General features: G+C 43.4%; 1 protein-coding gene and 1 long non-coding RNA gene across 6 annotated transcripts in view; both read right to left on the bottom strand.

Moving 5' to 3' along the window:
* LOC310766653 overlaps positions 1-26121 on the bottom strand; it is a 331293-nt gene that overhangs the window by 163162 nt on the left and 142010 nt on the right. The window lies entirely within an intron of this gene.
* Positions 1-26121, bottom strand: part of ESRRB (estrogen related receptor beta) — a 158647-nt gene that overhangs the window by 92391 nt on the left and 40135 nt on the right. For 2 of the 5 annotated variants that reach the window (XM_083616481.1, XM_083616482.1), the window contains exon 2: positions 8340-8402. The exons of 1 other annotated variant lie outside the window; for it this stretch is intronic. Coding sequence is in view for 1 of the 4 variants with exons in the window: in XM_083616479.1 (XP_083472605.1) it covers positions 14726-14775 (50 nt within the window). In the remaining 3 variants the exon portion in view is untranslated. Of the gene's footprint in view, positions 1-8339; positions 8421-14725; positions 15077-26121 lie in introns of those variants that run through there. 2 more of the 5 variants (XM_083616479.1, XM_083616478.1) reach the window with 2 other exon arrangements.

Here is a 26121-nt window from a genome sequence, read left to right as displayed (position 1 = left end):
ACCGTAGCTGTGGTCATTTGTGTACATAAATGTGTTTTTCAGTCCAATTTAAACAACTGCACAAATCGCTTTCTGATATTTATCTACCCACTTTATGAAGCCCATCCTCACTTGTGAATGATTAGACCCGGCCAGACTGTTGTAAAACCAGAGCTCTGCACAATGAATAATGTAGAGAAACCAAGAATTTCATGATTGAAGGAAAGTTAAGCATTTAAAATCTCGCTGATTTTAATTGAAGAGATATAGGCTGCAATTCGGCATGAACTTGCCTGGAAAATGCCCCATTGAATTTACTTCTGAGTAATGTGAACTTACTTCTGAGTAATATGCATAGGATTGCAGCATAAAGTCTCCCGCTAAAATCAATGGGACTTAAAAGTTATTAATTTGGGGTGGATCTCGCCCTTTTTTAATCCCAGGGCCACAAATTTATTGGAGGCAGAAAATGACTTCCACTATAAAATAGTTAACATTCAGCACATCAATGGGCAGCATTGAACATTTCTTCATTTCCTATACAAACAGAGTGAAAACTAGACAAAAGGACCTAGGCAGAATAAAAAAATATAAAGTCATATTTGTCTAGCATTATAAAAACATAATGTGAAAGCAACACACATTAAATAATAAACTGTGGTTTTGGAAACAACAATAGACATAGAAGGCAGAATCTGAAACATAGGGATGCAATTAATAGAGGATAAAATAAAGATACTGAGTGTTTAGAATAGAGGAAAAAACAGCTATGCCAAAAAGAAAGGAAAAGAAAGAGGTTGCAGTCCTCTTGGGAGTAAACACTTACTTGGGAGTAAACTCCACTGAGTAATGTGGGATTTACTTCTGAGTAAACACATATAGGATTGCACTGTAAATTGCCTGCCAAGGGAATCTTGTCATTCAGTGAAGATGAAGATTTCTCCATGTGGGATTATAGCACTGTGTTGCAAACTGAAACTTTGGAAGCAGCAAAAGCTATGAAGTGATATACCTGGCCCACAAGGCAAGATTAAGGCCGAACTGTTATTGTATATGGATTAAATGGTGAGCTTAAAGCAACAGTGGTAGAGGCATTTTTAAAAATATATAGAAAAGAAAATGCAAAAACACCAAATATGATAGAAAAAGGTAGAAAGAAATATTTGTAGAACGGGGTTAATTTAATTGCAAGATAAATTTTATGGCTGGAAAAGGAATGAGGGATGCTAATCATTGATCCTATGAAAAGGAGTCTAGATAGACTACTGGAATGTACTCTGTTTATTCTGCAATGTGCTCATTTACCAAGGACAGCTGCCTATACAGAGCAGCAACTAGTATTGACGACTATATAGCCGTGTCTGCCCTAACTGGACAAAATGAGATTGCACCAATTAGAAAACATCCTTCAGGACAGAATCCTGAGATAGCAAACAGAAGCCCGTTAGAGAATCTGATCTGTATGCTCATCTCAAGCACTGCAAAATTGTGCCTGAGAAAGGGATTAAACAATCATCAAAGTACGGCAGAGGAATTTGTATTTTGCCTTTCAAACCACAACGTAATTTCATTACCTCTCAGGATTACATCTGTAAAAAGAATACCATGGCTGACCCTCCAGTGCAATTCAACAGCGACCATGCCTCTTGGCTCTGCCGAAAACCATGTGCTGCTAAAGTGTCAACCGAGTCCTGTAGGGGGCTGTCGAGTTCTTCCGCATTCACATTCTGTAGCTGCCACAGCACATGGACCCGAAAAGCGTGCAGAGCTATTTGGAGGAGGATTGTAATGATGCTAAACTGAGCTAGTCAAAGACTTTGTCACACCTCCTCTGTAAAACAGCATGTCTGCTTCACGTTAAACAGATAAGTAGACACATCCTCCTGGATAGCCAGTTCCACGTTTTTCCATTAAGGCTTCATGGAACCCAAGCTTACATTACATTTGCAATGGCCAACGTGGGGTTTTTTAAAGGCTTGCATTGCTCTGGGACACAAAATGCTTCCATTAATTACACTCTATTAACGAGCACCATGCAGCACAATCCTATGAATGTATACTCAGAAGTAAGTACAACTGTGCTCAATGGTACGTACTCTCAGGAAAGTGTTATGGCCGCAATCCTAGGATACATAGGTGACTACCTATGTACACCTATAAGTAATACCAATGAACACAGTGAGCCTTAGGTAAAGGGACCCCTGAACATTAGGTCCAGTCGTGACTGACTCTGGGGTTGCAGCGCTCATCTTGCTTTATTGGCCAAAGGAGCCGGCATACAGCTTCTGGGTCATGTGGCCAGCATGACTAAGCCGCTTCTGGCGAACCAGAGCAGCGCACGGAAACGCCATTTACCTTCCCGCCAGAGCGGTACCTATTTATCTACTTGCACTTTGATGTGCGTTCAAACTGCTAGTTGGGCAGGAGCAGGGACCGAGCAACAGGAGCTCACCCCGTCACAGGGATTCGAACCGCCGACCTTCTGATCTGCAAGTCCTAGGCTCTGTGGTTTAACCCATAGCGCCACCCACGAAAGTGAGCCTTAGTTCTGAATAAAAATGTGCAATACTATCATGTTAACTCCCCCATCCCTTTGCATTACCTGGTAAACTAAATGAAAAAAGTTGACCGGAATGGCTTCCTGTCTACATGAACAGCAGTTGCAACACATGTACCAGATTAAAAGCTGTTCTAACTTTTAGTGCCCCTTGCTCTTAAAAGCAAAACAGATTTTTCTTGCAGCGCCATACCCAGCATCATCATTCTGTTTTCATTTTCCTTCCCAATCTATATAACATAATCTGATGTTGACAGACTGCTCTTGATTGGGCAGTGACAGATAGAACAGAGCTCCCCATATGCCTCAGTCATCTTCACAGCCTGATCGCTAGGACTACTTGTCCGAATAACAGCTGAGTGCAAACTCTGCTCTTAACCCTCGGTAAATTTACAACTTTTGCCTTATAATGTAATAATAATAATATTGAACATTAGTTGGCATGGTGCTTTACAGAATACAAGAGGACTGGCCTCGGCTCTGAGCAGTTTATAATTTTAAATTACCACAGGAGAACAAGAACGGAACTGAAGTAGAGGCAGGGATAAAGAGGGGGGAATGTGTACATGACTCGTGTCACACCTGTTTTGGGCCGGTTACAGTAGGACACATTATGCAATAACTGTATTATAATCAACATTTCATTAATGAATCAAATTAATGGATCAAATTGCTTTTGTTTGATTAAAACAGTGTTTCTAAATAATCAGGAGGATTTCTTAAAATGGCTAATTATTTTTAATGTGCTTTTTTACAAAAAAAATAAATAAAGGGTTCCACGTTAGAAGAGGTGCTGGTTTTATTTACGTATCTCTCTCACACTCACACAGAGATGTAGGGCCTCTTCGAAAATGGTGCATGTTGTGATACAACTATGCAAAATCAAAGAAACAAACACTGGAATCCATTTGGAAGGGCCTTTGCTCCAGTAGATGCCTCCATCAACAAAAGAGGAGGGCAAGAGATTTCCCCGTCCAACTTGAAGCCCCCTCAGAGTGAAAGCATTGGGGAGAACATCCAAATCAGGGTATGCCAGAGAAATGGGGAATCCACAAAAAGTCACCTCTCCTTCTTTTCCATTAATGGAGCTGCCTGTTGAATCAGATTTTGTCCATAGCCAAAAAAAACCACTAAATCAGATTCTCCTTTTAAGAAAAAAACAGCTTTATTTGTTTGTAAATTTATGCAAAATCAACTAAGCGATTAATTAAAACTCATAGAATTGACTATGATTTCTTTAATGAACAGCCCTGACTATAATCAGTAAGAATAAAAGTAATCCCAAATATGAATATTATATCTTCTAAAAAAAATGTTGCACTGAAAGTCCGTGTGAATATTTCATGGACCTAACATGTCAGAGCTTTTTGAAGTTTCTATTCTGTGTTTGCGCAAAAATTTAAAGTGTTCGTGTTTTGATTCCAATCTGCTGTAACCTCAAAACAGCAGGTTCATCACATTTTCCCCAAGCTGAGCAAAGTAGGCAAAATGGCACACTGAACACCACTACCACATCATAAGAAACTGCTTTATACTTAACCAGACTATTGGTCCATCTTGCCCATTAGCATCAACGCTGACTGGAACAGGCTCTCCAAGTTTTGAAAAACCCTATCCAGGGACTGAACCTGGGACCTTCCAGATGCAAAGCAGATGTTCTACCACTGAGATATCTTAGTGGATCTAGCTGATACTCCAGCTAAACAAAACACCCAACCCAGGAGATGGTTTTAGAGTTTTGAATCCATGTGCTCTCTGAACAGAGGTGTGGGGATAGAGATGAAGCTTGTGGGAAAGCGGGGCTTTTGGTCACCTGACAGGTAAGCCTGGCTGCAAGCAAATTAACAGAATAAGAAGCGATAGTTTGTCAACAGCAGATAAGGAACCTAATGAGGGACACGTCACAAGGGTATGTGATCTGGAGCAGGGGTAGGGAACTTGTGGCCCTCAAGACATTGTGAAAGTACAACTCTCAACATGTTGGCCATGCTGATTTGGGATTATGGGAATTGGATGGCGACTTCTTGGGGTCCACAGGGTTCCCATCTTTGCCTTGTAGTCATGAGGAGAAGAATCCTCTCCTAAAAACTGAGATGGCGCAGACGGGCTCAACAACAGCAATAAATGAATAAATAGCAGCCAAGGCTCCTCTGTTATACAAAGCACCCATCACACAGGAGGAAATAAAAAGTATTCCAAAGGCTGGGATAGCCTGACTTAAAATTACCTTTAGTATTTATGTACTGAACCATAACCTCACCAGGGCAGGAACCGATGTGAATAAATGTGCATAGCGTATGGAACTGAAAACAGTGTTGGCGAACGAACATCCAAATCTCCATCTGGCTTTCAATGGAAAGTAATAATCTAAATCCCTTTGAAAAGCTCTATCCAACTAATGAGCAAAAGTAGCAAGAACTGCTCTCGTTCGAATGTGCTTTGTAACCATCGCTTTACCTTACAAATGCTTTCGAATGAAGTGAATTATCTCTGAAGGGACTCAGAACTTGTAACAGACACTAGCTGTGTGACCTCTGTTAATCCACCCAATATTAGGCTCGTTAGTCATCAGGATAACAACTGTATTTTGCAAATCAGGCACTGTTATCAGATAGACCAGCAAGACCCTATACAATGTCTAATAGTCCAACAACATCGGCACCAAGATATATAACTGCTTCTATACAAAAACCTCTCTTCTAATCCCTCTTAAACTCAACAAGACTGATTGGTTTTTATTATTCATGAATTAATTTTTAACACTTGGGCCAACAAGGGAATTGAATCTATACAATTTTGCACAGACTGAGGCAAAGAAGCTTCACTCTGACAGAGAGAAAAAAACAGTCTGATTCTCTCATTCTTCAATCGACAATTAAATAGTGTTTACTCTATTTCCCTTAAATTCCTACATGCGAGTTGAAAAGAAAAGTGAATCAATGCAAGATTGTTTGGGTATATGCATTTCTTATATTTATTCCTCAGATATATATATGGATCAAATATATTTTGTGAACAAATGCGGTATTAAGGCTCAACTGCACTGGTTCTTTAAAGACAGAAAAGTATTTTCAGAAGATGAGGAACTCTCAGATCAGTAAGAAAGGGGAGCAGTCATGGATATCTTTTTTTGCAGATGCTTTCTGCAATATTAGTCTGAGAACTAGAATTGCGAAAAAGGAAACTATCTGTTATTTTAAAAGAATAGTTGATGTTTTATGAGTTAAAAAAAGAGAAAAGTTGTTTAATGCAATTAAGTGTTTTCAAGAGCAATCTTTTGTGATGGCTTCTAGAGGAGAGGCATACAGTACTGAATTTCTCATATTGTAATAAACACTGGATGTACAATACCCCAAAATACTCCTTCCACAAAGTTCTTGAAGAGCCTGTATGAAACATACATGAAACTAGAGAATGATAAATCCATAGAATCAACCTGCTTGATTGTTGCCAGACTATGGCAGTGATTTGTTAATGCTTTGTACATCCAGGTTTTTTTCTTAAATTTTAACAAGGCAAAAAAAGCTATTGCCTGCTTCTGCAACATGCTGCTTGCTCTCCTGCTCTGTTTGCTCCACATCAAACTATATCTTCCAATAAGCCATATGAACACTATATTTACATTTTACATTACTGTGCCTTTCTGTTATCTTTATACAATAATCTTTGACGTTTCACAAGCATCGACACAGAACTACCTTTTAAGGGAGATAAGATTAAGTTTATTCTATTGCTACAGACTGATATGCTTAGAGATACAGATGGTGATAAATGTAGACTGCAGGTACAGATTTAAAAGTACATTCATGCTGTATGTAGAAGGCTATACATATAGCATATTCATACTTCTGTGTACTAAATACGCACCTATACTGGGCGTAGTTCACACTGATTTACATATATATATACTGATTCTCACATGTACTATATGTGTGTAAATGTAGCACAGAAACCCACTGTGTATGAAAGCCTTTGCATATATATACACACATTACTCAGGCTTACGAGTGTGACTGAAAACAGATTCCTTTCTATCACCTATGCAATGCCTGCGTGAGAAGAAAGGTACAGACACGTGAAGCTAAGTCATCCATTACCCTTTATTAAAAGTAACACCTGAATGCACCGATTGCTACCTTTCTCGAAAGGGTGCATTGCTACAACCTGTTAATGCAGGATCCACTACTAGAGAGAAGTCAAGGCAAGCCTTTCTAAAGGGTACTGGGACATCAGCCGAAGAAGCCCAGCCTGGGATTACCTTTGTGCCTGGAAGGAAGGTTGTGACAAGCAACACCTTCTCCCCCTGCCTCTGGTCCCAGGTTAGACTGCATTGCAGACTACCCTGACTCCGTTGTCACAGCATAACAAACCAGGTAGCAACACAAAGGCCCCCTTCCTTGCAGATACCTCTTTTTGACAAAGCAAGACTTGTATGCCAAGCTGACTGCTAAAGTGTGGCAGGCAATGGGCATTAAGGTTTCAGGTTTCACCGGATCTGCTGCCGCAGCACAAATACCCCCGCAATTCTCCCCACCACCACCCATCCTCCCTGAGTTACTAAAAAAGTAGATGGCATAAAAATAGAAGCACTTGAGATGTTGAATAAAGTGGTAAGAGGAGAGGGGTGGCAAAAGGACAGAAGTACTTGGAAAAGGATAATATGGGTGGTGGTAGCTTATAAACAGGATTTTGAATGGAGATGTGCCTCAGCTATTTATCATCATCATTTGATGTTAAAAAGAAGTAATCTCCACATATTAAATGCATAATGTGTTTCTAGCAATCAAAAGCAAAGACCCTATAACTCAAATGCCATTTTGTATTAGAGCGTGTTTTCGCTTTTTTGTTTGTTTTCAAGAGGTGGGAAATCTACAGAGCATCTCAGGAATAAGCCCCCGCTACTAATCTAATGACGGTCCTAGAAAATGTGAAGACCTGTTCTCCCCTGAAATGAATATCCAGATTCTTAACAGCCATCTACGCAGATACATAATAAACAATTATAGGTAACTGGCATTCGCTTACATTTCAAAATGAGTAAAAATTTATTTGCATAAAGACCATCTTGCAAAGCCATTGGCTGAAGAGACCTATAAAATGACATGTATAGCAGTAAAAGGATATGTCCTTGGTCCCTTGGTCCCTGGGGCACACTTAAAGAATATTATAAAATCTATTTTACCGATAAAATTATATTTATGTCTTTTACCTCCCCCTGTATTTTTACAGGAAAGAAGCAACAGTATTTCAAGCAGCAGTTCTCCTATATAATACCAAACCAGGTAAGTAAACATTTTTTAAAAACATACTTTTTACCCTATGCTTGGGCTAAGCAAAACAATATGCGCTCAGGTACCATTAACAATGAGTGTTCCATTTCAACAGAAAGGTGTTTTAAAGGGTAAGAGTGCAAGAGTAAAACTTGAATTACAAAAGAAAAAGAAATTCCCCCAAAAATTAATGTCCACTGATAGGAAGTCGGGTTTTATGTGTATACGTAGGGTGGTAGTCAGCTAGAACAGCTCAGTTAAAGTATATACTGTCAACCCAAAAGACAGATAAAAGACCATCTCCTTCGTCACCACACAAGATGCTCCCAGCTGGAGGTCTTGAACACTACCCAACTGTTATTTGCTGCATACAAGGCATAGGAAAATAGTTTTAGTTGAACAAGAGAGGAACATGTGGGCCCAAGGATATGACCAAATTTTGGGAGCCTGCCTGTGGTGTTTCCCTTTCCTCCCAGCCACCCCATAAACAGGATGCAATAATTATGGAGATACCCTAGAAATCAACGCCTCACCGGCAATGCAGAATCGGACAAGATACGCCGCCTCTCTCTATTCTCAATCCATTCCCTTTCACACTAAAAAACAAAACAAAAACAGCTTGGTCATGGCATGTTACTGCAACTTAAATACTGCACACAAAAGGGACAGAAAAGAACCTCTAGCATGACAAAATTTGCATGAGAAAGCAAACACCTCCTGGACATGCACACACTCAAAGTTTGTGACTTTCTGAATGGACTCTGTGTCTGCTGTTTGCACGACACTCCGGAGGCAAGAATATTATTTGCAGATTGATAAAATTAGCAGGGAACTTGGACGTTTAGGGGAGGTGATCCCAAAAGAATCTAAACATGGAGATTTCTCCCTGGGGAGTGAGAAAGTGAACTCTACACGGTAGACGCAGGGAAGACAATAGAGCAAAGGAAGGGACAAAATCAGTCACAAAGCTATCACAAGTTGCGTGACCACATTGTGCCACCTGCTCTTCGCAATTTGCCCGTGCAAAATACAACCGGATAATTAAGGGCAGTGCTGTCTGCGGCGCTCATGAGCACCAAGCAGCTCAGCAAACTAGTATATGTTAGCACATTCTTCTTTCACACGGGGAAAAAAATGTAATTCTTTCTGGAGAGAGCTCGGAGCACAAGGGAACACTAGGAGCAAGCAGAAATCTATGAACAGCAGATATGCCCAGACAAAAATGCAGAGTTGGCACGGGTTAAACAGCGCACACCATTCCTGTTTGGCTAACACAGGGTCAAGTCATGTGCAGCGAAAGTTTCAACTCCTTAATCCCCCAGAGCTTGTTTGCTAATTACATTTGCAATTACAAACACGACAAAGATATTATTCTGCAGTGCTTTCCACTTCAAGCAGGCGCACTTTCCCTAACAGATAGTCACCTCCAGCAGCACACAGCTCACAAGTGCTTCTTGACAGACAAAATAACTGGCACTTCAGCTGTAAAGGCCACTTTGTGGGCAGTCCAAGTGGAAAGAGGAGGCAGGAAAGAGCTTTCGAGACAGGAGGCCAAGGCAGGGCAGAGAAGGGAGAAAAATTAACTTGTAAGAGCTCCATAAAAATTATTCTCCAGAAATGAAGCTCTTCCCCCCTTCAAGTCTCTGTCGGGGTTTATAAATTGCAAAATTCACCCCAACTGATACAATTTCAAGTTGAACTTTTGTCTTACATCAAAACCTGCTAGCCGTGTGGAAATAAAGCATACCTCCCTCCCCCTGTTGATTTCTAGAGTTGGTCATGAATGGCATTTGTTATGTTGACCTATCCCTAAACCAATTCATTAATATCTACAGCATCTTTAGTTTCACGCTTTGTAAGAGGTTACTGTGGGACTCCTGTGCTGTGTGTGTGTGTGTGTGTGTGTGTGTGTGTGTGTGTGTTTGACACTTCCTGGATAATGAAACTATTTCCCTACCTGTTCATATGTAAATAAATAAATAAAATCGTTATTGAGCAGCTGTCAAACAAAGCGTGCCAATCTCACTTTTAGCATGAACTTAATATGTTTACTCAGAGGTATGTCCCACTGAGATCAGCGGAGCTTACTCTTTAGTAAACATGCTTGGGATTGCAGCATATTTAAAGGAAGTTGAAGGAGCATCTAAGTGTCTCCAGGGTGCCATAAGATTCCACCCACAACAGGGTTACCACAACCATTTATCAACCCCAGTGTGATAGTAGGCACAGAACAGAGCTATAAGCATTTCTGGCTTATTCTGCTTTTGCTATTTCTTTCTGTATGTAAATGCATCACAAACATTTAGACATGCTTATGAGAGATCTAGTATGGCTGCATTCGTGAAATGTGGTTACATAACAGCTTAAATCTATACTCTTCCCCCTCCCCCCCAAATTTTGAAAGTGATTGTATATCCAGAACAAAAACATTTCAGATCTTTAGAGTTATGGCACATATGGAATTTTTTACTGGAGGGATTAAATAAGTGTGGATGTGAAAGACATGACACACACACACACACACCAAACTTTAAAATGAGAGAACAGTAGAGAGCGTGGGAGTGGATCAGAAATTTAAAGAGAGAGGATTTCAAGTACCATATTCTCCCAGAAAAATAATAATAACCACGGTGAAATTTCTGTCACATCAACTTTCTCTGACGCAATTCCTCCAAAGTCTTGTCCTTCTCAGGCTAAACACAATATCTATTGATTGCTTTCAATCAATACAATGAAAATATCCCTGTCCCGCTGCATTTCCTTCCCTGAAATATTAATAATAAATTGATCTTTCCATAATTTTCAATAATTGATATGAAAAAGTAGGACCTGAAAGACAGGCAGAAGAAAGGCTAACATTTTCTTTTCACATGCAAGACTAGCCTGGCTCTTGAAAAGGGGACCCAGCGACACAATAGGAAATCTGTTCAAGGGACAAGCTAAGTCCCGTTCCTTTGCATTACAGCTTCTTCTTGAATTAATTTGTCAGTAAGAAAATAGACACACAGAGCAACAACTCCCTATTGTAGCTACACAAGAGCGCCCAGAGCACTTACAGCTTCATTCAGTCTCTCTGTTTAGAATTTTTCCCCCAATTCACAAATCTGGGGAGAAGGGGAAAAGAGCAACCACTCCTCACTCTAGATTTCCAGGAGTGCCTAGAACTAAAGTAGCTTCATTCAGCTTTTCTGACAATACAGAAGCAAATGCACCTCAACAATCCTTCAGAATCTAAGTCACATTTCTTTGGCCTGTAAATAAGGATCAACAGAACCAAATGCAAAAGATAATAATTATCCCCAGTTTATTTGAATACTGAATGGAATCATACTGATTCCTCTAAATCTGGGTTTCCATGTTCACAGGTGAAGTTATTATTTTGCACTTTCTTTTGCAGCTGATAACTCATTTATTGGGCTGACATTTCTGCATTTTTATTTAACCTGTCAAAGAAAGCATTTTTAACAGGCACACCTGACAGAATATTGCTGTACTCCAAAGTGACATTTTTTTTCATAATGTGCTAACCTTGGTCTATTCTATTATTCCATACACACTATTGATTAGGAATGGCAAAAGGTATCGTCCTACAACATCTGAGGCTATAGCTGAAAGGAAAGAAGGAGGTGGAAATCGCTTCTCATCTTGGGCTGTGACATTAATGCTAAAGCAAACAAAAAGTGCTGAATTTCACTTCAAGGGATATTCTAGGTGTTGACAATTACAGTCTGAAATGTAAGCATGATGTACACGCATAGATACATGCACAGATGTAGCTGGACCTCATACATATTTATGCACACATACAGATCTATATTACACAACTGCTGTACTGCACACAAGCAGCACTGGTACCGTTTGACTAATTTTATGGACTCTACCTGCCTTGACCTGAAAGAGACAAACTGCAGATTCATTTATACAGCTGGTAGTTTTTTGTTTTGTTTTTGGAGGGGCTTTTTTTTTTTTGGTATGCTTGCTAACCCTACTCTTACAAAAAGTTTCAGTTTGCATCTTCTTCTCCGTGTTACATCCAGGCAGGTAGATTTTTCTAACACCGTTTCAGTGATTGCAAGGAATTGCTCCAATATATATATACGGAGATGAAATTAGCAAAAGGATACAGAAATGCTTGAAGTCCAGCTACCAGGGGCAAGATCCTAAGCTTCATGAAGGCTGCTGCTAACACCCCTTTTCAATTCCCTGTTGAAGGGCTCACATTTGAACTTTCCTAACCCCAGTAAGGTGAAATGCCATGTCCTGAGTGAATAGATGCTGATTTCTTCAGCTCAGTCAGGCCCTGGTGAGAGTCACTGTAGGACAGGATTTGAACTCCGTGGTATGTACTGAGTCCACAGTCCCGAGACCTGCATGGAATACTTCCCTGCCACATCTGCTACTTTCTCAATATTAAAACATGTATACTGCAAGTTCCAAATCAGTGTTTGGAACATATAAGGGGAACCAACCACTAGCTGCAGCCATACTCATTTTTTTATAATCAAATGGCTTTGCAAAATAAGAAGAGCTCCTTTTCAATGTTATGAATTAATATGTGCTTCTTGCTTATTTAAAAATAGCAACAATAACCATTACAGAAAAGGACCGGCTTTCAAATAATTGTGCAAATTATCTAAGTGACCAGCATTCAAGGTGGGAACTTGCAACACATGTGCAGACAAATGATTTTTTAAATGCTCTTATAAAATACTCCTACATACAAATATTTACATATCATTAAAAAAATGCTCCTACAAACACGTGCATACCCCAGATGAATTACCACTTGCACAACCGTAGCTGGCCTTGACTTACACCTTTGCTGTATTATGCAACAAATATGTAAATGAAAACAGAAATGGGATGCTGAAATAATTAGACCGCATTTTTCAGAATGCCTTTTACCCTGCACTTTCTCCAGTTACCAGTGTCTTCCAAATCCATTTTTAATGCAATTTATGAAAATCCTCCGGACCTGATATGGCACACAATCCTTCAACATCAACAACAAAAGAAGTCCCATGGCAACTCAGAAAAAAACCACTTCTGCCAAGTCTGATAGGACTATATTTAGTAACATGAAGAACAGTGTACCTCTTCTGCCCATCCATTCCGTTCTAGGAAATCCACCTGGTCCACTCTTGTACCTTTAATTGGAAACCAAGTTAAAACTGAAGCAGGAAAATTGCACCAGGACCACAGCCCTGTTGGTTACTTTGTATCAAATTTTGCAAGCCATTAAAAACAGAATATGTTAAGTACTTCATTTTGTTTTTCTTCCTGAGTCTGCAACCACCCTTCTTGTTCTACAAGTAGGTTGGATGTGAACAACAACAAAAAAAGTTAGGAGGAAAAGCACAAAACCATATAAGCCTTCTTTTGAAAAGAGACCACACTTCGCTTTTTAAGCTCACAGTTTTTAGTACAATAAATGGTATTTGATTTCTATTTTATTCTGAATCCACCGTTTTATGAAAATAAAATTTGGAGGGGGGAATGATAATTTTATAATATAATTTTATTATTTAAACCCCACAATCTGGCTGGGTTTCCCCAGGCACTCTTGGGCGACTGGGGAACTTTACTTTTAAATAGTCCAGTACGAGAGACTAGCATAGACCAAAGTGCTATGAAAAGCATGAACCAACAAAATTAGAAATTTTCGTATACACATATATGTATATATAGGCATCTCACTAGATGAGATGAGGAATGACAGAAGGATTGACAGCTGCTCAGAAAAAAAAAGATGAGGAAAAAGAGAGATCCAATGAAACAGAGTAGGGAATGATGGTTTTCAAAGAAATTATAGCCCTTTTATATTTCTTTTTCTAAGGTGTAGCTTTTAAAACTATGCCCTATCCATCCGGGATGACAGGACAGCGGAGGTCTTTCCCCCTCTGGGAAGCGCACGGTGCTTTCAGGCGCTTCATGCAGACCAATGCACAAACACACACAAAAGGGGGACTTGGCTGCTTCCTTCGCAGCTGATTTATCAGAAGAGGAGCAGCGGGCTGGAGAACGCATCGCGCAAGAGGAGCGGACGCAAATGACAAGCGAACCCCGTTCACTTTCCAAAGTTCCACGCAAGGCGCGCGGCTTTTATTTGCTTAACAGGAAGCGCAGGCAAAGCATCACCGCTGCATCGTACAAAGGAAAAACAAGAACACCAGCAGCTGACGATCTGCCTGTCATCATCAGTCCCAGCTTGGGATGCTTGCTCCGGTCCACTCACAACATCCCTACACTGGCTTCCCTGTGAACAGAAGGGTCGCCTTCTCTGGGGAATTTCAGATGGAATACATTTTTTTTTAAATAGCTCCCAGTAGCCACAGAAATATATATATATGAGTGGGCATGGTACGCCTTGGTGCACATACATCTCTGATTTAATACAGCTGCATAAAACTTTTACAGTAAAGCAAAAAGGCCACACCTTTCCAACGTTTGTCAATCTACATGCCTGGGAAACAAGAGAAAGAAGTTTTACGATCGTTAAAGCCGCGCCAGTTGAAACCACCCTAAGCTAGTTGCTTTCCACGGCAAACCTCTTGTTTTTTTTACGGCAGCCCTACTGTCTATGCATCTCTCCAAAGGGAGAGTTGCATCCTTCCTGCTTGTTAAGAGAGGAGCAAGCTATTCACACCATGATGCACAGCACTCACGCGCGCGCAAAAAAACAAAACACTTTGGCACATATTGTAGCCAGGAGGTGGTGCAGGTGTGATGAGAGATCTGCATGCAATTGGGGGGGGCAGAGGGGCTTGAGAGAAAGTTAAAATAATTCCTTCTCCCCTTTCCAACTCAAACGCATCTGGCTTCCGCACGCTCTCCTGCCAGAGTCCAAAAGGAGGAGGAGGGAAACAACCCCCCCCCCCCCTGCAAGCAGCATTCCCAAGAAAGAGAAGAGGGCACCTACTGGTTGTGGTAGCTGAGAGGGTCTGAGATGCAAAGTTCGGAAATGTCCATCAGTTCTGTTTTAGCATTCCCAGTTGGCAGAAAGGGGTGGGGGGGTGGGGGAGCGACTAGATCACACCGAGCAGAAAGAGAACGAGAGGGGGAAAGGGGAAAGCGCCCGAGGCAAACTCAGGGAAATGACCAGACTCGAGGAAAGGAGGGGAAAAGGAAAGCGAGCGGGAGAGAAGCAGAAGAGGGAAGGCGCCGGGACAGAGAGCAGGACAGGCAGCCCGGGAGGGAGAGCTCAGCGCTTCGCCCATCCACACGCTCCCGCTCATCCAATCACACTGAAGCGAGCCGAGAGCAGCCAGGCGGCAGAGGCGGCCCAGGCGCCGGAGATTTAGATGCCACTAACCCCCCCACTGTCGCTTTAAGACGGGCCGACTGGTGAATATGGCACGGCTGCTATTGGCTGCCTCTCAGGGGCTGGACTTGGAGTGACAGAGCGGCGGCGGCGGGCGGGGGCGAGAGGGAGAGTCTGAGAGGGGAGCGCCGGAGGGAGGGCAGCGCGAGGGCGACTCGCAGCAGACCCGCACGTGGCCAAACAGCCGCTGCAGAAGCCGGGAAGCTCGCTTGCTTTCGCGCGCTCTCTCTCTCGCGCGCGCGCGCGCTGCCGGAGGGCTGGCGGGTTGGGGCGGGGGCGGCGCGGGCGACCTTCACACTCATTCCCACGCGAGGAGAGAGGGAGGCGGGCAGGCGGCGGACGGAGCGAGGAGGGACCTCGCGGCCGGCTCCGAGGGGCGCGCGCGCGCGCGTTTGGAGCGTCCGCGTGTAGCTGCTGTCGCCGCGTCCCGCCCGCCTCAGAGGCTGCCGCTCGCTCCTTTCCCCGCCGGTTGACAGGGAAAGAGGCGCTTCAGTGCCAGCCGCTGCTGCAAACGGCGCGGGTCGGACGCCTGTGTGGCTCCTTGCTTTTCTCTCTCTCTTTCTTTCTTTCTTTCTTTCTTTCTTTCTTTCTTTCTCAATTTCCTCAAAGGCAATTATAAAATGATCCTGGAGGGAGCGGGACTCTGAGCCAAAAAGGAAAGGGAAAGGGGTGAGAGAGAGAGAAGGCAACATTGGCATAAGGCTAAGCAGTGCGCAGCATAGACACTGACAGAGAGGAAACGAATCCTCACAGAGCCTGATCCTGGCTGACCTCCTCCCCCCCCCCCCCCCGCCTTTCTGGCAAGGGACGAGGTCAGTCTCCGTCCTGCAACTTTTGGAAATAACTTGCAGGACGCGCCTCCGTCACACGCACACCTTCTCTCTCACACACACAAACGCACAGCCTCCCCCCCCCCCCCCAGTGGCTGGCCAGCCTGGCGCGCGCACGCGCGTGGCTGCCAATCTGACAGCTCTTTATCAGCCCATTAGCGAAGCTCTCGGTTTCCTAAGCGCCGCTTATCCCAGAATGGTGCCTCGCGCCTTGTTAGCCGCAGATCGTGGAAACTGCCAGCGCTGAAACGTTTCTATTGGGGAGGGGGCGGTTTTGGCCGGGGAGGGGGACACAAAACAGAAGAGGGCAGACTCGGTCTCTTTAAAACGTACAAACGACAGCAACAAAAAAGGCACAAACCTAAAGAGACTCTCACGCACAACGTTCTGTAAAGAGCAGAGGCGAAGTTCGTGGCTCTGAATGCAAAGTTGGCATCTCATATGGGAATTACGTTGTCAGGTGTATACTGAAAATGAAACCCGCTGTAAAAACATCAGCAAGCAAACTGCCCGAGCCAAAGGACAAGTTTCCCCCGCCCCTCCCAGTTTCATGTACAGAAGCCGACTGGATTGGCAGCTGAATCTTATTTCGACAGTGGTGATGGGGCAGCTTGTTCCCCCATCCCTAAGGGTTTGTGCTTGCGTGGAGAAGAGGGGGGCAGGGCAAACGTTGTGGCACATGCAGCAAGCCCACCACCATCTCAGTATCCGCCATCTGAGGTGGCGGCCTCACTCTGCCTAACGGTAGAGCTGGTTCTGTCACGCACTCTGCCGCTGAACTGCAACCCCTCCTGCTGAGGACTACATACGTGCACAGGATTGTGCTGGCATCCACAAAGTTGTAACATTAAATATGACACCCACCAAGTGACCTTGAGCAAGTTGTGCGGATTGACCTCTTGCAAGCAATCATTTCCCATGCACTTGCATGGAAGTGTTTCCAAAAGCCATTCCACAGCTGCAAAATGTTGTGTCAGAAACACCTCTCTGATAAACCAGCTCTGTTTTAGGTAAATATATGATGTACATTTAAGAGATGTAGTAATATGCGTTTACCAAAGGGGGGTGGGCAGCAGCAGCCACCCTGTTTGTTCAAAGTTGCAAATATGTAACATATTGTCTTATCCTCCTGACCAAGTCAAGAAAACAAGTTGGGGAGAGGTTGAATGCTTGGCAGTGGAATCATATGTCTACTCCAAAGTAAGACCCCTTTCAGGACAAGTCTTCACATCTCAAACAAGACTGTAAACTCTTCCCCAAGCTGTAAAAACAAACATAAAGGCTGAACAGCACTGTACCATGGGGGATAGGGAGGTGGGCAGGTGGGGAAATGGGATATTTATTATTTCTTCTTGTTGTACTTTGTTATTTCTTGCATAACTAATAAAAGAAAAGAAATAAGGCTTCCTGAATTCAGTTTACTCCTACGTAAGTGAGTATGGGAGTGCAGTCTGTAAACATTCAGCTTGTTTCTTCCATATCATTTGTTGAGCCACATGAACTTGAGACTAAAAACGGGCCAAATTAGTGGACCAACAGCCAGCTGATGTGAATAATTTCAACTCCGTGGAAGTCATTGAGTGTATCTAGTTATGATGATGCAACTGCTGGTTTGGGGTTAAAATGCACACAGAGACTCTACTAGGCACTGGATTTATGTTGGAGGAGCACGCGTTGCCCTGAATATAATCACACTGAGACTTCTGAATTTAGGAAAATAAGAAAACTATGTTTATTGCAGGAAGTACAAGTGTGATAGGACAGATCTTAGTTCTAACTAAATAAGGAGGAGATGCAAAGAGCCATGTTTGCTCTTTCATCTCAGCAGGAGAGTCACAAAAAGATGTTTCCTCTCCTGAGTCCCAAGGTAATGAAAAAGAAGGAGGAGGTAGCAAGTGATTTCAGCAACCCTGAGAGTATTAGTATAGCACCTGAGGGAAGGTAAGCACAGGTTTGTTCGGAAAGGACAGTCTAGGAAATGTGAAGGTTCCTCCCTCCAGCTATTATTTCCCATGCAGACACATCAGGCTCTGGTGCTAGGTGACTGCATTTCAACACTTCCAACAATCACTTGCTATAGAATACATTTAGCACTGCATCCAACATAGTCAAATTAAAACCCATTGAAATCAATGGCTCTAAGTTACTCAGATTCATGGCTAACCAGAGCTCATGGATTTCAGTCGGTTCACTCTGAGTATGGCTTCATTTTGAATACGGTAAGCTCACAACTTACATGCATTTAACTTGTGCGCATTCAGCTTTACATACTTGGGGGGGGGATCAATAAAAAGGGGCCGGATGTCCAGGGAAAAAAGACTTTGGCAATTCCACCCACCACAGCACCCACTGTGTTTTGAAGCATGATTTTGGCTTTCGGCGTAATCCCCAGTATGTAAATTCCACTTAAGTTGCATGCTTACTGTGCTACATTTATGACATCACATGATTTAAGGTGGGTGTGTTTGTGGTGCTTCAACCATTTCTCTCTGCTTCCCCCACCCCCCACTTTTGCTGCTCATTGTCAAGGAAGAAGGAGGATTGCAAAGAAGAAAGACATGCACAATGTGTGTGTGTGTTGAAGTAAGAGTGCGGCATACAACTTAAATATTAACTTCTGGGCATTTACAGTAAGGTGCATGAGGAGGGAAAGAAAAATTAAAAGCAGATTGGAGGTTGGTGTGAAACATAAGCCTGAAGACCGAAGACCACTGTCAATGCTACAAGACCAGAAGTGTCAATGGCACCCTATCGTTGAACTTGTACGTAAACAAAACTGAACAAATAAGGATTTAAGAGCATGACATATTCTCGACTATGCAAATATAGTTGATGATGTGGAACTCATCAAACAATACTCCAAACTGCAGGAGAAAGAAAAAAATCAAACAGGAGTTTCTCTTTTGCACATAAATCTCACTTTAGCTCATGCGAAGTCTGCAGCTGAAAGTCATAATAAACTGTGACAGGAACTAGCTGCAGCACACCTTGGTATTGCATGCTGCCTCCCTCCCCTCTCCTATTCCAGCACAGCCACAAGCAGATCAACCTGCAGTTAATCTTGACTGTGCTTTGCTTGAACAAACTACTTTCATAACCCCTGGTTTAAAGTTGGCTTGTTTCAAACAAACCATGGTTAAGATCGGGGCTTCCCCCCCCCCCAGTTGGAACTCAGTTCTGGCACCTGTCAGGTGGGCACCGTTGCCTTTATAAGAGAACAAGGAAAGTGTTCCGGCATCTCTTTTTCTAGAAAAATAGCACTGGTTAAGATTCACTGGTTCAGATGAAACAACAAGCTGTGGTTAATGAAGATTGGCATGAAAAGTTTGGTTTCCTCCTTGTGGCTGTGCTGAAGAAAGTGAGGAGTACATGAACCTTCATACCTGTCAGATCCAAAGAGTTGTATCTAATGCTGCGCAGGCGAAGTGCTGCTCATGCAACAGGACTGGCCTGCTCTGGAGAGTTCCCCAATACTCCGGAGCAGGTTTTGAGGGTGCCCATGGGGGTGGGCTGCAGGGAGAAAAAGAGGAAGAGGAAGGTCCACTGCACAAGCAGCAGGGTGTTGCATGAGTGGCATTAGATACAACCCAAATGCAGTATGTCTTAAAGACAGAGGGGATAATATGATAATTTGTACATTATGAAGGCTGTTAAAGAAGCAAGGTTATATTAATCACTGTAAATTTCCTCTATTGCTGTCTTTGTGGGAGGCTAAACTATTAGCACGCTCAATTAAAATATGTGAATGCCTAAACAAAGGAAATGGTGTATTGTCGATTGATGGAACTTGCTTCATTGAAGGAAATGAGAAATGAGAAAGTGAACTGATGTCTTGTGGAGGTGCATAAGGCCCATTCCACACATTTACATTTGGACATTCTGCCTTCTGGATTACATTTTTGAGTGAGATTAATATGAATCTCCAAGGGAATATAAGGGACATCCAACAACCCTCTGCATGGAAACAACCAGCTTGTGGACAGAGAACAACAGGATTGTGTCCCCTGTCCCCTGGCATCCATGCATCCAGCATATTCAACATATAAATGTGTGTGTATGTAAACCAGGCTTCATCAAACTCAGCCCTCCAGATGTTTTTGGCCTACAACTCCCATGATCCCTAGCTAGCAGGATCAGTGGTCAGGGATGATGGGAGTTGTAGTCTCAAAACATCTGGAGGGCCGAGTCTGAGGAAGTCTGCTGTAAACTCATGCCCCATTGCCTTATATTCAGGTCATTGCAAGCATTTCATCATCTGGCGATAAGCACAAACCTGGAATCCCCAAGTAAGGAGAGGAGCTCTCAGTGGAAGGCAGCACATGCTCCTACCGTTCCTCTTCTCAAAATCACAACCTCCTAAGGCTAATTTACCGTATTTTTTGCACCATAACACTCACTTTTTTCCTCCTAGAAAGAAAGGGGAAATGTCTGTGCGTATTATGGAGGGAATGCCTACGGGTGGCATGCCTACGGATTTTCCTCCTCTAAAAACTACGTGCGTGTTATGGTCGGGTGCGTGTTATAGAGTGAAAAATACGGTACATTTAATGCGACCGCCACCACAACACTGAAGCTTTGTTGCATGCATTTGCCTACTTTGCTCCTTGCAGAATGCAGCTTTCAGAACGCAGATGGGATATCAGCAATACAAAGCATTTTTATTTTATTTTTAAGATAAAGCAACTGCAACCCCCTACCAACAGTTAATAAGCCAGCAGGAAAACATAGTCAGTTCAGAACATTTACACCAGGACAACAGTTAACCAATAGAACTAGGGAATAAGTGGGATCTGTTGGAAGTGTTGGGTGCCCCTTACATGACACTCCATCCCATCCCTGCTCCTCCAGAGTCCCACCACCAAACACAGCCACTGAGCATGCTCACTGCTCATTGGACTGTTCGGGAGGATGTGGGTTGTCTCCCTACGATTCTTTCCATATATATATATATATATATATATATATATATATATATATATATTCTTCTTTGGCAATCACTCGTAGCCGAGTAAGATTGTCTTCCATAAACACGGTTTTAACAATGAGTCCATAAGTGACAGTGGAGGCCAATTCTGGAGCCACACGCCCTTCCGTAGTGAGGACATTGGTTTCCAGGCGGGAGCTGATCACGGTATGGATTTGCCATGCGTGCCTTCCTCTTAGCACATTCCTACACACACACACACACACACATACACACACACTTGTACTTCTGCAAACCTCAGGGTTCCCCTGAGCATTCTAGTACCTTCTTCATGTTTCTCTGTAGCCCCATTTTGGCAGCAATCTGTCAGCAGCGCAGCCACCCGCTTAATCCACTATTAGAAGGAATGATTGTTCCTAGCTGCTCTGGATCAGCCAGCTTTTCATTACAAGCTGCAAGGATCTGTTTGTGAGTGCATGTTGATGACTGTACTTGGCTAAGCACGCTGCTGTGTGCATGACAGTGTGGATACTGGAGAGGGTGCTGACTGCCGGTAATTGGAAACAGTTCCTTGGCATTGAAGCTACCCAGATACCCAATCCTTACAGTAAATAAAACCGGGTACCACCATGTTAACCCAAAGCGACTGATGGCACTGTATTCAGGTGTGGATACCGTGGTAATTTGACAGCAGCTGTACACAATATTACAAAGCTAGCAGAATTGCCACAGATTTGAAGACTCAGCTTGTTTATTAAAATGTATAAACCACACGTTCATCCAAAAGTGGCTTTCAGAGTGGTAGATTTTGAAAGACTGCAAGTACAATGTAAGGCACAACCAACAAAACAATGAAATCAAGTGAGTCCTCTAGCCACCTAAAGATACCATAAGTATAAGTGGCTGGGCAAAGAAAAAAACATTTCAAGCTGGCACTGGGGGAGAAATACAGTGTTGGTGTCAAACAGACCTCCCTCAGAGGGGCATTCTGGTGTTAGGGCACCACAACACAGAAGGCCCTTCCTTTGTACATCCATAATGCACTGCTCTTAAAGATGGAGCATGGAGAACAAACCCCTCTGATGATCTTAAGGCACAGAAAGGAGGGTGTGCTTTCCAGATGCTTAGGCCCCAAACTGTTGGGCCTTTAAAGGCAAGCACCAGCACCTTGAACTGGGCTCAACAGCAAACGTGGTTCAGCATGAAATCTCTGGAACGGCCATGACTGGGACAAATACTAGGAGAGACTGCTTCTGCTCGGTCAGCCAAACAGTACTTCCTGCTTCTTGCACTTTGGGCTCTGGCTTCAGCTCAAGCCCTTGAGTTGAAGGCTTCTGAGCTTGAAAAGCCCCATGACTAGACATGAGTATGGCTACCCACAGTCCTGGTCTGGAAATGAATGGGGAAGCCCTTGCAAGCTCCCCATATGCTCAGTACAAGGAATCACAGCACTGAGGTTTGTCTCTGTTAGAGGAATTATTTCAACCCATAATCCATTCCAGGATTATTGGGTTGCAGTTCCCTCAAAAGCATCACCTCACAAAGTATTCGTATGGCAATCTGTAACAGGACTGACCCTGCCATATAGGATGGGGGAGAAGAGAGGACATGGGTGAATGTGCCCCACAGCTCACATCATCTTGGGCCACTGTACTGAACCTCCAAGATATTGAATTTTAAGGCAGGTGCTGGTTTCCAACAGCTGGAGTTTTTAATGTGGGGTTTTAACTTTTATCAGGGCCTAGTAGAGTGAGCCATGGAGCCACCAGATTGGCTGGCACAGACTTCATGTGGTCTAATTAACTGATAACGGTAACACAATGGAGGTTTGTGCTCAGATAATGGACTCTTGCTGACAGAGAAATGCCCATGCAAAAAAGAGAGGAGGATTTCTGAAAAGGCTCGACAGAACCATTTCTGGAACAAAAAAAATTTTAATATTATTTTATAGTCGGTGTAAAAGGACAAACAGGACTTTTTCTTTTTCTGGAGGAGCTGCTTCCTTTTTTGGTATGGGATTTCTACATTTATCATCTTGGACACCCTGGGAGCCACTCGGAAACAGTAGCTTGTTCTGCAGAATTGGGGCATGAGAATTTCTCATGTTCTTGGTTTGGTACTCTGCTGCCAAATCTGAACCTTGTGAGAAGATTCCTGGGGAAAGGCTCAATGTCCTCTTCTGCCATACAGAGGGACAACCTGTGTTTGTCCTTAGGGCTGTTAGCAAGTGGAAGGTTTGAATAATCAAATGTGATCTCTGGGGGAAATCACACAAACACATGTTAGCTAAAGGTAAAGGTAAAGGGACCCCTGACCATTAGGTCCAGTCGTGGCCAACTCTGGGGTTGCGGCGCTCATCTCGCTTTATTGGCCGAGGGAGCCGGCATACAGCTTCCGGGTCATGTGGCCAGCATGACTAAGCCCCTTCTGGCAAACCAGAGCAGCACACGGAAACGTCGTTTACCTTCCCGCCGGAGCGGTACCTATTTATCTACTTGCACTTTGATGTGCTTTCAAACTGCTAGGTTGGCAGGAGCAGGGACCGAGGAATGGGAGCTCACCCCGTCGCGGGGATTCGAACCACCGACCTTCTGATTGGCAAGTCCTAGGCTCTGTGGTTTAACCCACAGCACCACCCGCGTCCCTACATGTTAGCTACCCCAGCTCTAATAGAACAAATTACTATGAATCCCTTCATTCTTCCTCTCACCAGGAAGGACCTTCCAGCAGTGAGATCCACACACATTTCTGCTCTACCATGCAGGACCAATGGTACCCAGCAGAAAACAAAAATGCTGGGGTATAGGCCCTCACTGCCTTGGTCCCCACTCTCTAGTTTGCCCTCCAGACTAGCAGTCCATGCCTCTCAGTTTTCAGTAAAATGCTCCAAAATAGAGGAACAATGGAAGTACTGCAAGAGGAGCAAGCAAGCAAACAGTGGAGCCAAGTATTAATGTAGGCACTGGGAAAGTCCAGAAAGCTAATTTGTACAAATTAGATCTCTGATTTAATTAATTGATCATACCAATTAATCAACAAATGCTTTCAGCTTTAATATAGACATATCAGGAAAGGGGAGGAAAGCATAGATTTTTGGATTTCATCCTAGCAAATCATCCATATGTGTCAAGAAAAAAAAATTGGTTGAGCTGCTGGATGCACAGCAAAGTTGGACAGTTCCAGTCAATAGCACTCATCGTCACCCCATATCTGCTGACAGACAAACATTTTAAAAATGGTGGAAACAGGACCACAGCATATTGCCAGGCCCATGGGAGAAAGACCTACAGATGCAAAAAGGTCAAGAAAAGAGCAGATGTCCCATTAGGTCCCATTTCAATCAAAGAGCACAACAAGGGACTGAAGAAGCTATTATTCTTATTTTTAACCTTCCAACAGTTTGACTTCACCCCCAAAGGCACACTCCACCAATGTCTCCTGAGTCAGACGGATGCCTACAAAATAATAATAATAATAATAATAATAATAATAATAATAATAAACCAAACACAGAATCAAGAATGCCAAGATCTTCCTCCTTTCCCAAGATCCATTTCTGTCCCCTTAGGGCAGCCTTCAACAACTCAGTACATTCCAGATGTTTTGGACTACAACTCCCATCAGCCCCAGCCATCATGTTACCATAGCAACCTGCTACGCGACAATTTGTATGTGGGTGTTGTTGTCATTATTTAAAAAAGAAGGCCCACCAGTTAGATCTGCAGTCATAAGACTTGAGTGTGGTGTAGTCTCCTTCTTTGGAGGTCTTTAAGCAGAGGCTTGACAACCATATGTCAGGAGTGCTCTGATGGTGTTTCCTGCTTGGCAGGGGGTTGGACTCGATGGCCCTTGTGGTCTCTTCCAACTCTATGATTCTATGATTCTATTCTATGACTTGCAACACCTTATAATGTTCAAAATGGCGCATAAACATCTTCCCCTGCTGCCAAACCAAACTAAATCTCACCTGCTAAACAATGTTAAACGTCCATAATTTAGAACTTTCCTTTGTTAGATTTAGCTGCCAAACCCCTAAGGAAGCATCCAACTTGATGAAATATTTGCCATTGGCAGACCGTGATGTGATTTATTCTCTGGTTGTCCATTTTAAATGCTTTCTATTGATAGTTTGTTGTGGTCCTTTGGATCCAAAAAAATGTGCCACTGGCAGTAATGACTGTGACAAGAGAGCCCACCCACTTCGTTGGTTCTTTGCATGACTTGTAAGGTTTACAGCCCTTCGCCTTGAGGTATCTTCGCCTTGAAGTAGAGGGCAATCGGCACTTTTCTACAGGGATGAAAGGACTGCTTATTTATCTGGATGTTATGCTCACCTAACAAGCAACCTCCATCTCTCAAATGCATCTGAATTTCCAGAGTGATTGCCTTGTATCCCACGTCAGAAGGGTCTTCCAGTGCAAGTACTCTTTCGACCATATTACACTTTTCATCAGTACTCAGGCCCAAAACTGGTAACATTCCCTTCACTTCTGCAATGAACAGAACTTCTGTGGGTGGTGGAACTACCAAATCCCATTCACCTCATATGCATTGGACCAAACGGTTCTGAAGGGAACATCTGTGCTCCATTTCCACCCCTGCCTTGTTACCCAGCAACACAATAACATAATACATGTACGTGACCTCAGGGGTGAACCCAGGGGTTGGCTAGGTTGGCCTCCAGCCAAGGGTGCAGGCCCAGGGGACACAAAACTCATGGCTCTCAACTCTGGAGTGACTAGGAGCTCACCTGTCCATCTGCACAGTCCCCAGGATCTCCTCCGCCACTCTGGGCGGCTGGACAAGGTGCACAAGCTCCTCTGGAGGTTATGCTCAGTGGAGGAATCTGATAGCTAGCATGGGCTGCCACAGCAGAGTGGGCAAGAGTTGCAGGAGGAAGGAGGGAAGGAGATGGCCTGAATAAGAGGAGAAAGAAGAGGAGGGAAGGCAGAGCAGAGCAGACCCAAATGGCCATGGAGGAAGTCACTAGCTGAGCGTGAAAGGTGATCAAAAGCAAGCATTTTGAGTTTCTGGTCCATGGTCCCTCCCAGCTTTGGAGCCATTGATACAGCTCCTTGCCAAGGGTGCAAGGGAGCCTAGGTAAGCCTCTGCATGCCCTACGTGTATGTGCTGTATCCATGATGCATCAGAAACAGAGAGAGGCTGCTGTGCTAGAGAGTGATGTTTCCCCCCAGTGCAACAGTGCACATGGCAACATCACGCTGACATTAGAACCCTTT

Source organism: Podarcis filfolensis (genome assembly GCF_964270895.1).
Source record: "Podarcis filfolensis genome assembly, chromosome: 1".
Lineage (NCBI taxonomy): Eukaryota > Metazoa > Chordata > Lepidosauria > Squamata > Lacertidae > Podarcis > Podarcis filfolensis.
This window is presented reverse-complemented; position numbering and strand designations above follow the sequence as displayed.